General features: G+C 39.3%; 1 protein-coding gene across 13 annotated transcripts in view; it reads left to right on the top strand.

Annotated features, from left to right (window-relative positions):
* RMI1 (RecQ mediated genome instability 1) overlaps window positions 1-16,810 on the top strand; it is a 100,939-nt gene that overhangs the window by 2,308 nt on the left and 81,821 nt on the right. For 4 of the 13 annotated variants that reach the window (XM_073021470.1, XM_073021471.1, XM_073021468.1 and 1 more), the window contains exons 2-3: window positions 5,409-5,442; window positions 12,811-12,932. The exons of 3 other annotated variants lie outside the window; for them this stretch is intronic. In XM_073021470.1, the coding sequence (XP_072877571.1) occupies window positions 5,409-5,442; window positions 12,811-12,920 (144 nt within the window). In that variant the 3' untranslated portion in view covers window positions 12,921-12,932. The remainder of the gene's footprint in view (window positions 1-5,408; window positions 5,443-12,810; window positions 12,933-16,810) is intronic. 6 more of the 13 variants (XM_073021473.1, XM_073021474.1, XM_037998561.2 and 3 more) reach the window with 3 other exon arrangements.

The raw sequence follows: 16,810 nt of genomic DNA, 5'->3' as shown, positions 1-16,810 counted from the left end.
AGTTCTTTAAGTTGTTAGTTATCTTTGTTTTATGGATGAACGAACTAATACTAAGAAGCTAAGAAACATATCCAAGGTCACATAGCAAAATTGGGTTCCAGATTCTCTTTTCTGTCTTTTCCTTACCTTAGGTTATGGAGGATCCACAAAAATCTCCTCTGATTACTTCTTTTAATTTCCGTCATACACAGTGTAAATTTTTCCTCCCTAATTTTTGGAGTATCTTCTCAAAAATTCCAGGATTACCTTGAACTCATCCTCAATGAATTAAAATGTAGACTTACCTTTATTGTTTAGATGAAGATAATGGAAATGTGGAGTAGATTTAAATTTTTGTTAGTGCTTTTTATTCTTAGCTGCTGTCGGAATGGCACACGTAATGTCCAAAAGGATGACACTCGTGCCTCACTTTTTATTTAAAAAAAAAATGGAATATATGAGGCTGACTGAAAATTAATCTAGAAATCACCTAGACCTTCGTGGTAGGTGATAAAGTTTTCCCACTTTATTCTCTTTTGTTTGGTTCCTGGCAGTCCAGATCTAGAATGTAGATTAGTGTGGTCAGCCAAGTTTGTCATTCACACAATGCTAATCATCTTTCTTAAAAATGTTTTTTTCCTGATTATAAATTTTTTTTTTTTTTTTTTTGAGACGGAGTCTTGCTCTGTCACCGGAGCTGGAGTGCAGTGGCCGGATCTCAGCTCACTGCAAGCTCCGCCTCCCGGGTTTACGCCATTCTGCTGCCTCAGCCTCCCGAGTAGCTGGGACTACAGGCACCAGCCACCTCGCCCGGCTAGCTTTTTTGTATTTTTTAGTAGAGACGGGGTTTCACCATGTTAGCCAGGATGGTCTCGAACTCCTGACCTTGTGATCCGCCCGTCTCGGCCTCCCAAAGTGCTGGGATTACAGGCTTGAGCCACCACGCCCGGCCTTCCTGATTATAAAATTAATGGGGATTAAGCTGTATGTAATTTTATATGTGTTTTCCTCAAAAAAAGTAAATAAATGTATTTCTATGTCATTAAATTATTCCTAAAAATGGCTTCTTTAAAGATTTCATAGCTTTTCATTTCATGGTGGCGGTGAAATATATTTAACTTTTTTCCCATTTTGAACATTTTGTTTGTTTTTTTCAAACTATAAAAACTCACTGGTAAACACTCTGCCACATAAATCTTTGTCTTTATTTTGTTACTTATTGATGCATAAAAGTTGTGCATAGTTTTGGGATATATGTGATAATATATTCAATTAATTTGTAAAGCTCAAATCACAGTACTTGGGATAGTGTCTCCTTAATATATATGGCTTTTTTCTTTTTGGTCCTTTTTTATGATTGTGTCCTTTATTCTGGAAAGTAAAAGAAGTGGATAATATGGTATGAACATACTTTTTTTTTTTTCTCCTGAGACCGGAGTTTCACTCTTGTTGCCTAGGCTGGGGTGCAGTGGTGCAATCTTCACTCACTGCAACCTCTGCCTCCTGGGTTCAAACCCTGCCTCAGCCTCCCTAGTAGCTGGAATTACAGGCATGTGCCACCACGCTTGGCTAATTTTTTTGTATTTTTAGTAGAGACGAGGTTTCCCCATGTTGGTCAGGCTGGTCTGGAACTCCTGACCTCAGGTGATCCATCCGCCTTCGCCTCCCATACTGCTGGGATTACCAGTTTTGAACATATCTTTTTTATTATTTATTTATTTATTTTTGAAACAAAGTTTCGTTCTTGTCGCCCAGACTGGAGTGCAATGGCACAATCTCGGCTCACTGCACCCTCTGCCTCCTGGGTTCAGACGATTCTCCTGTGTCAGCCTCCCAAGGAGCTGGGATCACAGGCATGCGCCACCAGGCTCGGCTAATTTTTTTGTGTTTTTAGTAGAGATGGGGCTTCTCCATGTTGGTCAGGCTGGTCTTGAACTCCTGACCTCAGGTGATCCTCCCAAAATGCTGGGATTACAGGCATGAGCCACCACGCCTGGCCCGAACATATCTTAATGTATAACGTAAAAGACATTTTTTTCCAAATTTATTATTTTCTTGGACAGTGGAGTTCTTTAGGATCAGGAGTTGTTCTTTGTACATTAGCACACGGGAATTTGTGCTGCCCTTGCTAATCTCCACCTCTGAGCTGCTTCTGCCTGCTTGTGACTATGGTTACCCAATTTCCTAAGCAAAGGAAGAATGAAAACCTTAGGAATTTTCTGAAGGACTAGATGCCATTAATATAATTTACCAAATTATTAAAGGTCTCAATTATTAATATCCAGTCTAAACTTTATAATATAGATCTTACTTAATATTTTTCCATTTGATTAAACATTTTAATAAGCTTTTCTGTAGGAAAAATAACCTATTATACATCATCTTTTTATTATAATTAAGACATGCAGTTGTAGGAATTGTATCAGTATCCTAGATCAATCCTACTTTCTACTTTACTATTAAGTGAAGAAATCTGTGTAACAGATGTACTTTAGCAGTTATTTTTTTTCCCCTCAAGTTCTTGACTTTTTGATAAAATATTTGAGAATACTTGTATTGGAATGCTTGTACAGTGTTAAGTATCTCATCACATTTGCTTGTGTTTTACAGGTGTTTTCGTTATCTTTTGGGTGTTCAGTCACTGGAATTTTTTTTCTTTGCCTAGTTATGATAACGTTACTGAAAATTTATAGTATGTTGGCTTCAGAAGTTGAGGGTAGTACTTAGAGTTATTAATTAGGACTGACACATATTTAATGGAACACTTTAGTTGTTGGGGTTCTCTGAGCAGGGTTTTTCAGAATTTATCCCAGCTTCTGGCTGAAAGGAGTTTTGCTACTTGCGGTGTTCAATAGCACATACAACCGGGCGCGGTGGCTCACGCCTGTAATCCCAGCACTTTGGGAGGCCAAGGTGGGCAGATCACGAGGTCAGGAGATCGAGACCATCTGGCTAACACGGTGAAACCCCATCTCTACTAAAAATACCAAAAAATTAGCTGGGCGTGGTGGTGGGCGCTTGTAGTCCCAGCTACTCGGGAGGCTGAGGCAGCAGAAGAATGGCGGAAACCCGGAAGGCTGAGTGTGCCGTGAGCCGAGATTGTGCCACTGCACTCCAGCCTGGGCGACAGAGCGAGACTCTGTCTCAAAAACAAACAAACAAACAAAAAATAGCACATACAAGGAAGAGCAAGTTTGGAATTAAAAAAATGAATTAAAAAATAAACTGATACATAAGCCTTAGAATATCAGTTTGTAATATTCAAAAAATGTAAAAATTATGTGCTATGTTAGTAGAGTTATAGCAAAAGGAAAAGTAGTACTTAACTGCAGCGCTATGTTGAAGCTATCACAAAGATATAGTAGGTGTAGATGATATTTTTAAGTTTTTCTTTATTTGATTTTGTAAATGAAACAATTTAGAATGCATTAGATGAACTTGTTATTTATGTGAGACCTGAGAAGTTTGTTCGTTATTGTAGCAGCAAACCACTCTTATAGAATGGCCGTTTATATGTGGATTTTATACATACGTGGGTTTTGAATTGAGGGACTGATTTTACTTCCTCTTTCCACTTAAGTTGACAGAAAAATAGGAATGGAGATTAGCAGAATTTATCTTTTAGTTCTGGGTCTGCTGTTGGGTATGATATTTATGCCTTAATCTTCATGTCTCAGTTTCATCATTGTCAAATAGATAATACTCTATCAAAAAATTACTGTTTTGAGGTTTAGATAACATTGTAGATGTAGAAGTACATTTTTCATTGATATCTTTAAAAAAATTTTAAAGTCTTATAAAATAGGTTTTAATTTATTTTCAGCGAAGTCTTCAATTCTCTGTTTATACATCTGTACCTGGTGGGAAATAGAGGATTACTATCTCTGAAATTCATTCTTGTTCATTTTCTGTCCAGCCTTGACCTTTTCAGTTCATAACCAATCAGTCTTTCTTCTTTTCTTACTGATTCATTTCTTTTGAAGTTTCAAAGTCAACTGAAAGTACACTTTGTCCTCATTTCAGTTTAGCTAATCTAATGTCTGTCATCACAGTTTTACAACACCTTTGAAAATTATACTAAGTCCATTTGCCAGCACTGTGTTACTTAAATTTTACTGGAGGAAATAGGCACCTTATTGAGTTGATGCAACTAAGAGCCATGATTTTATTTATTTGTTTGTTTGTTTGTTTGAGATGGGGTCTCACTCTGTCACCCAGGCTGTAGTGCAGTGGTGCGATCTTGGCTCACTGCAACCTCTGCCTTCTGGATTCAAGCAGTTTTCCTCCTCAGCCTCCTGAGTGGCTGGGATTACAAGCATGCACCACCACACCCAGCTAATTTTTGTATTTTTAGTAGAGATGGGTTTCACCATGTTGACTCACACTCCTGACCTCAGGTGATCCACCCACCTTGGCCTCCCAAAATGCTGGGATTACAGGCTTGAGCCACCGCGCCCGGCCTGCCTTCTTATTGTTTTTATTTTTATCATTTTTCTGCTCCTTTTATGTCTTCTGTTAGATTGTTTTCTTTATTCTGTTTTTCCTCAGCTAGTTTGAAAGTTGTTACATTTCTATTCTTTTGGTGTTTACCTTCAGTTTTTTAATTGGAGTATAATTTACCTTCAGTAAAATTCATATTTTTTGGTGTATAGTTCTGAGTTTTGATAAACAGATACAGTCATGTAACCACCAACCACCACCACTGTTGTCATGTTATAGAACAGTTCCATCACCCCCAAAATTTTCTTTTGCCCCTTGTTGTCAACCTCTTTCCACAGTTCCAGCATTTGGCAACCACTGAACTGTTTTCTGTTTGTATAGTGTTGCGTTTTTCCTGAATGTCATATAAATGGAATTATTCCTTCACTTATCATACTGAATTTGACATTCATGCATATCATTCCTTGTGTCCATAGTTTATTTTTATTATTAAATAGTATTCCATTGTATGGATATTATCACAGTTTATCCATTGACCAAATTAAGGACATGTGGGTGGGTTTTTTTTGAGACAGAGTCTCAGTCTGTCACTCAGGCTGGAGTGCAGTAGTGCAAACACGGCTCACTGCAGCCTCAACCTCCTGGGCTCAAGTGATCCTCCTACCTCTGCCTCCCGTGGAGCTAGGACTACAGGCATGCGCCACCACATTCAGTTTTTTGATTTTTTGTGAGAGATAGAGTCTTGCCATATTGCCCAGGCTGATTTTAAACTCCTGGCCTCAAGTGACCCTCCCACCTTAGTTTCCCCAAGTGTTGAGATTACGGGTGTGTGCCACCACACCTGGCCACATACAGGATTTTAATGGATGTCAAAATTATTTACTCTCTTGAGTAAATACCTTGTGCATTGCTGGGTTGTATGGTAAGTGCATGTTTTGATTTCTAAGAAAATGCTAAACTGTTTTCGTTTTGTTTTGGTTTTGCGACAGGGTCTTGCTGTATCGCCCAGGCTGGAGAACAGAGGTATGATCACAGCTCACTGCAGCCTTGTCCTCCTGGACTTAGGTGGTTCTCCTCCCTTAGGCTTCTGAGTAGCTGGGACTACAGGCATGCACCACAATGTCTGGCTAATTTTCTCATTTTTGTTACAGACAGGGTTTTGCTGTGTTGCTCAGGCAGGTATCGAACTCCCAGGCTCAAGCAGTTTGCCCTCCTCAGCCTCTCAAAGTGCTGGGATTACAGGCATGAGCCACTGCACCTGGCCCAACTGTTCTCCTTTGTAGAAACCTGCCAAGCTCTTTTCCACAGTGGCTGTGCCATTTTGCATTCTCACTAGCAATAAGAATTCTAGTACTTGGTATTGTCAGTTATTTTTTATTTTACGTGTGTAGTGATATCACCTTTGATTTTAATTTTGCATTTCCCTAATGTCTAATAATATTGAACATGTTTTCCTGTGTTTATTTGCCATCTGCATATTTTCTTTGGTGAAGTATCCATATCATTTTTCTTTTTGCCTTCTGTTTGTTTTTTTGTTGAGACACGGTCTTGCTCTGTTACCCAGGCTGAATGCAGTGGTGTGACCTTGGCTTACTGCAGCCTTGACCTCCCAGGCTCAAGTGATCCTCCCATCTCAACCTCCTGAGTAGTTGAGACCACAGGCACATGCCACCATGCCCACCTAATTTTGTTTATATTTTTGTAGCAACAAGATCTCAATATGTTTTCCAGGCTGGTCTTTAATTCCTGGGCTCAAGTAATCCTCCTGCCTTGGTCTCCCAAAGTGCCAGGCTTATGGGTGTGAGCCACTGTGCCTGGACTGAAGTATCCTTTCAAATCTCTTTCTCATTTTATGGATTAAATACTTAAATGTAAGACCTGAAACTATGAAACTACTAGGCAAAAACATTGTGGAAATGCTTCAGGACAGTGTTCTGGGCAAAGATTTTTTTGGGGTAAAAACTTAAAAGCACAGGCGGTCGGGTGCGGTGACTCACGCCTGTAATCCTGGCACTTTGGGAGACTGAGGCAGGCAGATCATGAGGTCAGGAGATCGAGACCATCCTGGATAACACAGTGAAACCCCGTCTCTACTAAAAATACAAAAATTAGCCGGGCATGGTGGCGGGCGCCTGTAGTCCCAGCTACTTGGGAGGCTGAGGCAGGAGAATGGTGTGAACCCAGGAGGCGGAGTTTGCAATGAGCTGAGATTGAGCCATTGCACTCCAGCCTGGGTGATAGAGTGAGACTCCATCTCTTAAAAAAAAAAAAGCACAGGCAATAAAAGCAAAAATAGACAGATGGAATTATATTAAACTAAAAAGCTTCTGTACAGCAAAGGAAATAACCAACAAAGAGACAACCTATTGAATCAGAGAAAATATTCGCAAAATATCCATCTGACAAGGGATTAATAACAAGAATATATAAGGAGCTGAAACAATAGCAAAAAGCCAAATAATCTGATTTTTAAAATGGGCAAATGATCTGAATAGGAATTTCACAAAAGAAGATGTGCAGGTGGCCAACAGGTACATGAAAAAAATATTCAACATCGTGAATCAGGGAAATGCAAATCAAAACCACAATGAGATTTTATCTCACCCCAGTTAAAATTGCCATCAAAAAGACAAAAAAAAAAAAAAAAAAAAAAAAAAAAAGATGCTTGTGAGGATAGAGAGAAAGGGGAATGGTAGGACAGTTTAATTGGGAATATAAATTAGCGTAGCCTCTGTAAAAAACAGTATGGAGGTTCCTCAAAAGAATAAAAATAGATCTGCCATATGATCCAGCAATTTCACTGTAAGGTATAAACTAAAAGAAAGGAAATGAATGTATTGAAGAGATATCTGCAATCCAGTGTTTATTACAGTACTATTTACAGTTTCCGTGATATGGAAAAGCCTAAATCCATCAGCAGATGAATGGATAAAGAAAATGTGGTATATATACAATGGAATATTATTCAGCCATAAAAAAGAATGATCCTATCATTTGCAGCAACATGGATGTAACTGGAGAACATTATGTTCAGTGAAATAAGCCAAGCACAGACACATATTGTATGTTCTCACTCATGTGGGATCTAAAAAAAGTTGATCTCAAGAAGGTAGAGAGTAGAACAATGGTTACCAGAGGCTGGGAAGGATAGTGGGGGCAAAAGGTATGAAGACAGATTGGTTAATGGGTATAAAAATACAGTTAGAGGCCGGGCACAGTAGCTTATGCCTGTAATCCTAGCATTTTGGGAGGCTGAAGCTGGCAGATCATGGGGTCAGGAGTTCGAGACCAGCCTGTCTAATGTAGTGAAACCCCGTCTCTACTAAAAATACAAAAATTAGCGAGGCGTGGTGGTACGTGACTGTAGTCCCAGCTACTTGGGAGGCTGAGGCAGGAGAATCACTTGAACTCAGGAGGCAGAGGTTGCAGTGAGCCGAGAGAGTGCCACTGCACTCCAGCCTGGGCGACAGAGCTAGACGCTATCTTAAAAAAAAAAAAAAAATTGGAATAAGTTCTAGTGTTTGATAGCACTGCATTGTGGCTATAGTTAACAATAATTTAGTATTTCTTTCAAAATAGAAGAGAAGGTTTGGTATGTTCTCAACAGAAAGAAATGTTTGAAGTGGTAGATATCCTAATTACCCTGATTTGATCATCACACACTGTATGCATGTATTGGAATATCACATGTACTCCATATATATGTACATCATTATATATCAATAAAAAGTATTTTGCTCATTTCAATATTTGTTTTCTTTCTTTCTTTCTTTTTTTTTTTTTTTGAGACGGAGTTTTGCTCTTGTTGCCCAGGCTGGTGTGCAATGGCACGATCTCGGCTCACCACAACCTCTGCCTCCTGGGTTCAAGCAATTATCTTGCCTCAGCCTCCAGAGTAGCTAGGACTACAGGCATACGCCACCATACCCAACTAATTTTGTATATTTAGTAGAGACGGGGTTTCTCCATGTTGCTCAGGCTGATCTCTAACTCCCAACCTCAGGTGATCCACCTGCCTCGGCCTCCCAAAGGGCTGAGAATGTAGGTGTGAGCCACTGTGCCCAGACAATATCTGTTTTCTTACTGAATTTAAAAAATTATTTGGATATTCAGGATATTTCTTTTGTCAATTAGATGTTTCTTCTAGCCTGATATGCATGTGTGCGTGTCTTGTCTTTTTATATTCCTAACAGTGTCTTTCATAGAGCAGATGTTTTAAATTCTTTTATCTATCATGCTTTTGATGTCATTTTTTAAAAATTTGTGTGTGTGTGTGTGTGTATATATATATATATAAATATATATATATATATATAGTTTTTTTTTTTTTGGAGACAGAGTCTTACTCTGTCGCCCGGGCTGGAGTGCAGTGGCGCAGTCTCAGCTCACTGCAAGCTCCGCCTCCTGGGTTCACGCCATTCTCCTGCCTCAGCTTCCCCAGCAGCTGGGACTACAGGCGTCCGCCACCATGCCCGGCTAATTTTTTTGTATTTTTAGTAGAGTAGAGACAGGGTTTCATGTGTTAGCCGGGATGGTCTCCATCTCCTGACCTTGTGATCCACCCGCCTCAGCCTCCCAAAGTGCTGGGATTACAGGCGTGAGCCACCGCGCCTGACCTTAATTAATATTTTTTAGAGACAGGTTCTCACTTTGTGTCCAGGGTAGGGTACTGTGGCACAAACATGGCTGACTATAGCCTCAACTTCCTGGGCTCAAGCAATCCTCCCATCTTAGCCTCCCAAGTTACTGGAGCTACAAATGTGTGCCACCACACCCCAGCTTGTTTTAAAATTTTTTTGTGGAAGTGAGGTCTTGCTCTGTTGCCCAGGTTGGTCTTGAACTTCTGTCCTCAAGTGATGCTCCCACCTTGGCCTCCCAAAGTGCTAGGATTATAGGCGTGAGCCACCATGTCCAACCCTGGTGTCATTTTTCTAAGAAAACTTTTAGGAAACCAAGGTCACAAAGATTTTTCTGCAAACTTCTTATACATATTTTGTAGTTTTAGTTTTTACATTTAGCTGTGTGATCCATTCTGAATTAATTTTTATACATAGTTTGAGGTGTTGGTTGAGGCTCATAGTTTTTTGCATATGGATATCCAGTTGTTTCAGTGCCATGTGTTCAAATGACTATCCTGTTTTTGTTGAATTACTTTTACAACTTTGTGGAAAATCAATTGATCATATATATGTGTGTCTATTTGTAGACTGTCTTCTTTTCCTATTTTCCAGTATGTTAATCCTTTTGTCAACATCTCACTGTTGATTATTGTAGCTTTCTATGAAGTCTTAATGTTAGATAGTGTGAATCCTCCAACTTTGTTTTTCTTTTCAAAATTGTCTTGGCAATTCTAGTTCCTTTGCCTTTCCATATAAATTTTAGAATCAGCTTGTCATTTTTTATAAAAAGATTGCTGGGGATTTGAATGGAATTGCATTGAATCTATAGAAGAATTTGGAGAGAACTGAAACCTTCACCAGATAAAGTCTTCCAATCCATGAACACATCCATATCTCTCCATTTGCTTAGGTTTTTAATTTCTTTAATCTGTAATTTATAGTTTTCAGCATAGTGTTTGCCTTTTAGGTGCTATTATAAAATGTACTGTTTTGTCCATTGCTTGTACAGTTGGTAACCTTATTTGAAGGTTTGAAGACACCTCATTTAATATATATTATTGAATCATTAACATTGAACTTACACAGCCAATAGTGCTATAACTCATGCCTGAATAAGCTTATCTAAAATACAGATTTTCTCCACAAGGCAGATCATAGCTTCCTTGTGCTTAGGTACACTAGGTAGCACTTGAGCACTGTGCCAGGGGACCATTTTAAACATCAAAATTACTGGGAAAAAAACAAAAAAAAGCACAAAAACATGGCACTAAGTAGAGCGCTAAAAGGAGACTTGTTTATTGTATGAGACCTGAACTAAAAAGACACAGTATCACTTTGACCTCAGCTGGGAATGTGTATGTTAGATGACTCAAATTTTTCACTGCTCTGTACATGTTCATGAATGACCATGAGAGTGCCGTAAATATTGATTTTGGGATTACAAATAAATTTTAGTGAGTAGGCAAATTAGGAATCTGTGAATGAAGATCAACTATATAAAAGTAAAATTGACTTCTGTGCTATATATTGGCCTTATATCCTGGGTCTTGCTAACTCAGGTGATAGAGCTTTTTTGTTGATTCTTTGGCATTTTCTTCATCAATATTCATGTCATCGGCAAATAGGGGTACTTTTATTATTCCTTTTTTCTCTCTTTTTCTCTTTTTAAAATTGCAGTAAAAAGCACAGCAAATAAATTTACCCACTGGTCTGGTTGCAGTGATGTTTACAACCAATTATAGATTTCTTTGTTCCTTCTCCATTTCCACTGCCTTACTTGAGTAACCTAAAAAAAAGAAAAAAAAAATACCCTCTTAACAAAAATTTTAAGTACATTTTATGGCATTGTTAATTATGTGCATATTGTTGTTCAATAGTTATCTAGAACTTTTTCACCTTGCATTACTGAAACTACCCATTTAGTGACAGCTCCCCATTTCTCCCTCCCCACAACACTTGACAACCACCATTCTACTTTCCATTTCTGTGTGCTTGATTACTTTAGGTACCTCATATAAGTGGAATCACATGCAGTATTTGTCCTTTTCTGATTGGCTTATTTTACTTAGCATAATGTCCTCAAGGTTAATTTATGCTGTGGCATATGATAGGATTTACTTCTTTTATAATACTGAACATTCCATGGTATGTATATGTTGTATTTTCTGTATCCATCTATCAGTGGACATTTCGGTTGTATCTATATGCTTAATGTTAGCAATGCTGCAATGAACGTGGATTGTGCAGATATCTCTTCAAGATCCTGTTTTCAGTTCATTTGGATATACACCTAGAAGTGGGATCATATGGTAGTTCTAGTTTTAATTTTTTGAGGAAGCTCTATACTGTTTTCCATAGTAGCTTCACCATTTTACAGTCGTACTAACAGTGCACAGGGGTTTCAGTTTTCCCACATCCTCCAATACTTGTTATTTTCTGGTTTTTTGATATTGGCAATTCTAACAGGTATGAAGATGAGATCTCATTGTGGTTTTGATTTTTATTTCTTTTATGATTAGTGATGTTGAGCATCTTTTCATATGCTTGTTGACCATTGTATATCTTTTTTTTTTTTTTTTAAGATAGGGTCTTGCTTCGTTGCCCAGACTGGGGTGCAGTCGCACGCTTATGGCTCACTGCAGCCTTGACCTCAAGCAGTCCTCTCACCTCAGCCTCATGAGTAGCTGGGACTACAGGCGTGCGCCACCATGCCCAGCTAATTTTTGTATTTTTTCATAGAGGTGGGATTTCACCATGTTGTCCAGGCTGGTCTTGAACTCAGTGATCCACCTGCCTCTGCCCCCCAAAATGCTGGTATTACAAGTGTGAGCCACTGTTACCAGCTCATTGTATATCTTTGGAGAAATGTCTATTCAAGCTGTTTACCCATTTTCAAATTGGATTATTTTTTGTTGTTAAAGTTGAGAAGTTCTTTACCTATTCTGGGTGATAGCCCCTTATCTGATATGTGGTTTGCAAATATTTTCTCCCATTCTGTAGATTGTCTTTTTACTCTGTTGATTGTGTCGTTTGGTGCACACAAGTTTTTCAGTTTGATGCAGTCCCATTTGTCTATTTTTGCTTTTGTTACCTGTACTTTTGGTGTCATATCCAAGAAATCATAGCCCATTTCAATGTCATGAAGCTTTTTCCCTATGTTTGCTTCTAGGAGTTTTATAGTTTCAGGTGCTACCTTTGTACCTGTAATCGATTTTGAGTTAGTTTTTGTATATGGTGTGAGATAAAGTCCATCTTTAATCTTTTGCATGGGCATGTCCAGTTTTCTCAACACCATTTGCTGAAGAGAGAATAGTTTTTCCATTGTGGAGTCTTGGCACCATTATCAAAGATTATTTGACACGATACCTCCTGGGATCAAGTGATCCTCCCACCTCAGCCTCCCAAGTGACTGGGACCACCAGAAGGTGACACCACACCTGGCTGATTTTTGTATGTTTTGTGGAGACGGGGTTTTGTCATGTTGCCCAGGCTGGTCTTGAACTCCTGAGCTCAAGCGATCTGCCCACCTAGGCCTCCCTAGTGTTGTGATTACAGGCATAAGCCACCATGTCTAGCTCCCACATTTTTGTTATATTTTAGATCCAGCTTGTTAGGTCTTTTGATACATTTCTTTATCCTTAATGTTTTGTATTTTGCCATATTACTGTGTATAAGTGTAGATTTTACTATTGATTAGCAGTGGAGAGTTTTTTCAACCTAGAAAATAATATCTTGGAAAAATTTCAACCATTATTTATTTATTTATTTTGAGATGAAGTCTCACTCTATCACCCAGGCTGGAGTGCAGTGGCAAGATCTCGGCTCATCACAACCTTCGCCTCCCAGGTTCAAGCCATTCTCCTACCTCAGTCTCCTGAGTAGCTGGGATTACAGGTGCGTGCCACCATGCCCAGCTAATTTTTGTATTTTGAGTAGAGACAGGGTTTCACCATGTTGGCTAGGGTGGTCTTAAACTCCTGACCTTGTGATTCACCTGCCTTGGCTTCCCAAAATGCTGGGATTACAGGCATGAGCCACCACGCCTGGCCTCAACCATTATTTTTTAAAAAAACATTTCCTTCACCTCTTCTATTTTTTCCTTCTGAAACTGCAATTATTTCACTGTTGGAACCTATGTTCCCTATTTCTTAGTTCTTTTTTCCTCACTGTGTAATATCTTAATCTTCTTTATACTGTGTTCTAGGTAATTTCTAATACATAAGTTATCTCTTCATTTGTTGTTAGCCGGATGTTTATCCCATCTATTGATTTTAATTTTAAAGACCATTTTCTATTTCCGAGATTTACAATAGATTCTTTTTATAAATGCCTGTGATCATTTAATTATCTTCTATTCTTCTTTTAGGATGTTAGTCCCACTTAAGTATATTTAGTATGCTCAAAGAGATAAAAAAAATTAAGATTCTTCATTTAAAAAACTGTCTTCAGGTGTAAATTCTATTTGCTGTGTCTGCTTATTGGTAGTAATTTTCCTAAAGTATAATTTTGGTTTGTGGGCTCACGTTGGGTTGTTTTTTCCTGTGTGTGTTTTACCCCTTTTGTGTGGCTTTGGAGTTTACTCCACCTGTCCCTCTGGCTGACATAGCTCTAGGTCAGCTGTTTCATTAGGAATTTGGGTTTTTACTTTGGGAATAGCCTAGTTCTGGACCACACTACATGTGTTATATGTGTTATGCAGGCCCAGTGTCTATTCTCAGGATAGCTCTGTTCCTGCCACAGTTGGGTGGAACTTTTTTTGGCCCAGTTCCAGCAAGGAATCTGTTTCTGGTCTTCTGTTCCATGCATGGCATGCTGGACTTCTGGAGCGTCACAGCTTTAGCTACACTGTTTTTAGTTAAAAGCCCTTTTCCTGGGGGCTGCATGGCTTTAGTGCCCACTTAACCACTCTAAATTTGTCAACCACGAAGATCTTACTTATACTCTTATTGAGTGTAGCTAAATATTTAAAGTTTTATCTAGTTTCTCGTATATCCTTCTAGAGGTACTTTATGTTTATATAAGTAATAATGTGCTTATTTTCCTTTGTTTGTATACAGAAGTTAGCATACTATATATTGTATTATATTAGTTCGTTCTCGTTCTGCTATAAAGAAATACCCGAGACTGGGTAATTTATAAAGAAAAGAGATTTAAATTGGCTCATGGTTCTGCAGGCTGTATAGGAACCAGGCTGGGGAGGCCTCAGGAAACTTAAAATCATGGCGAAAGTGAAGGGGGAGCAGGCGCATCTTACAAGGGGAGGGCAGAGAGGGAGAAGGTGCCACACGCTTTTTTTTTTTTAAATCAGGCATTTAGAAACAAGAAAGCGTACATTAATTACATAAAAATAGTTTTTGAATAACAGAGTAAGCATCATATTGTCATTAGCAACAACATAGGACATGGGGCGGGATGCAGGACTCTGGGTGGTTTTAAAGATAGAGGTGGGTGGGTTTCTTTCCCCCCTTTTTTTTTTTGCAGGGCTCTGGGTGGTTTTAAAGGTAGAGGGCGGTTCCCACCCACTCCCTTTTTTTTTGAGATGAAATTTCGCTCTTGTTGTCCAGGCTGGAGTGCAATGGCACAATCTCAGCTCACCACAACCTCTGCCTCACAGGTTCAGGCGATTCTCCTGCCTCAACCTCCTGAGTAGCTGAGATTACAGGCATGCGCCACCACACCTGGCTAATTTTGTATTTTTAGTAGAGACAGGGTTTCTCCATGTTGGTTAGGCTGGTCTCGAACTCCCAACCTCAGGTGATCCGTCTGCCTTGGCCTCCCAAAGTGCTGGGATTACAGGCATGAGCTACTGTGTTCGGCCCTTTTTTTCCCTTAATTGGGGGGAAAAAAGTTATTTGTTATTCCTGACTTAAAGCAAGAACAAATGCCTCCCTGGACCCTGGTGGACTGTGTAACAGGGAGGGTCAGGGAGGAGTGAGAAGGGCTCTGCACCTACTGGGAGGATGGTGTCATATGGAAAACTGGCACGGGGGCTTCTTCTCCTCCTCTGTGCCACACACATTTTTGAACAACCAGATCTCAGGAGCACTCACTATCACGAGAGCAGCACGGAGGGGGAAATCCACCCCCATAATTCAGTCACCTCCCACCAGGTCCTACCTCCAACACTGGGGATTTGGGTGGGGCCACAGACCCAAACCATATCACCTATACTTTGCTTTTCTTAATAAGATAGGGAGTATTTTTTTTTTTTTTTTGAGAGACAGAATCTTGCTGTGTCTCCCAGATGGAGTGCAGTGGTGCAGTCATAGCTTACCGTAGCTTCAACCTCTGGGCTCAAGCAATCCTCCCACTTCAGTCTCCCTAGTAGCTGGGACTACAGGCATGCACCACCATGCTCAGCTAATTAAAAAAAAAAAAAAAAAAAAAAATTAAACATGGGATCTTGCTTTGTTGCCCAGGCTGGTCTTGAACTCCTGGGCTCAAGTGATCTTCCCACCTTGGCCTCCCAGAGTTCTGGGTTTACAGGCGTGAGCTACCATGCCCAGCCAAGATAGGAAGTATTTCCATTTGGTAAATCAGAGGGCTGGCATGGAGATTTGGTTTCTTTGTTAAGGAGACCTGCTGATTTGACCTGCATAGTTTATCTTCATCACAATGGGTAGAGACTTTTCCTACTTTTGAATTTTTACATTGTTTTTTACATATAGTTTAAAAAATGTTTATCCTCTCATTTTCTTTAATATAAAGATTAATCAGTTCTCTAATTGTGACCTTAACTTCCCCATGTCCTTTAAATTTTCATCATCCATTAAATTAAATTAATAATGTACCTACTGTTTATAGGTTCCTGAGAACTATGTGCTTCTATGTCTTCTTTGTGGGATATTTAAAAAATATTAATGGTAACAAGCACTTACATACATTTACTATGTGTTAGCACAGAAGTATAGAACAAAAGAGGAGAAATTGTTTGGAGGCAGTGATAAGGAGTCTATGTCACTGAGAAATATGAAAAGACGTTCAACCACTAGTATTAGAATCAGCAATAAACTGAAGTTTTAGTTCCTTCCATTTCTCATGCACGTGCTACATTTCTTTCAGCTGTTTTTGGGGATGCAATGTAAAATAGTTTTGTTACAGCAGTAGCTTAAGATGAGCTGTATTAGCATTTTCAGGGTTTAAACTCCTAAAATCTCAGGTAGGTATATATTATTTTCTTGAGAACCTACAAAAAAATCTCATTCCACTAATTTCAGAGCAGCGTAGGACTTATCCAATGTAGGAATTGGTCGTTCAGTCTAAAATAATGGCCGGGCACGGTGACTCACACCTGTAATCCCAGCACTTTGGGAGGCTGAGGCGGCCAGATCAATTGAGGTCAGGAGTTTGAGACCAGCCTGGCCAACATGGTGAAACCCTGTTTCTCCTAAAAATATAGAAATTAGCCAGGTGTGATGGCACACACCTGTAGTCCCAGCTACTGGGGATGCTGAGGCAGGAGAATCGCTTGAACCTGGGAGGCAGAGGTTGCAGTGAACCGAGATCGCGCCACTGCAGTCCACTCTGGGCGACAGAGCAATACTCTGTCTCAAAGAAATAAAATAATATAAAATAAAATAACAATAAGTATAGTTTTTAAGTGGCTGCTTTTTGTCAGTTGCTGTAGTAAGTACTATAAGCCTAATAGTATACATTTACTGAGTTCTTGCTATGTGCCAGGTGCTGCTTTTTCCATATTAATCTAATCTTAATAACAAGCCCGTGAGGAAAATCCTGTTATTCTTGTTTTACAAATAAGATAAGGATAAGTA

Source organism: Chlorocebus sabaeus, chromosome 12 (genome assembly GCF_047675955.1).
Source record: "Chlorocebus sabaeus isolate Y175 chromosome 12, mChlSab1.0.hap1, whole genome shotgun sequence".
NCBI classification, from domain to species: Eukaryota; Metazoa; Chordata; class Mammalia; order Primates; family Cercopithecidae; genus Chlorocebus; species Chlorocebus sabaeus.
The sequence above is the reverse complement of the archived record's forward strand: the minus strand, read 5'-3'. Positions and strand labels throughout refer to the sequence as shown.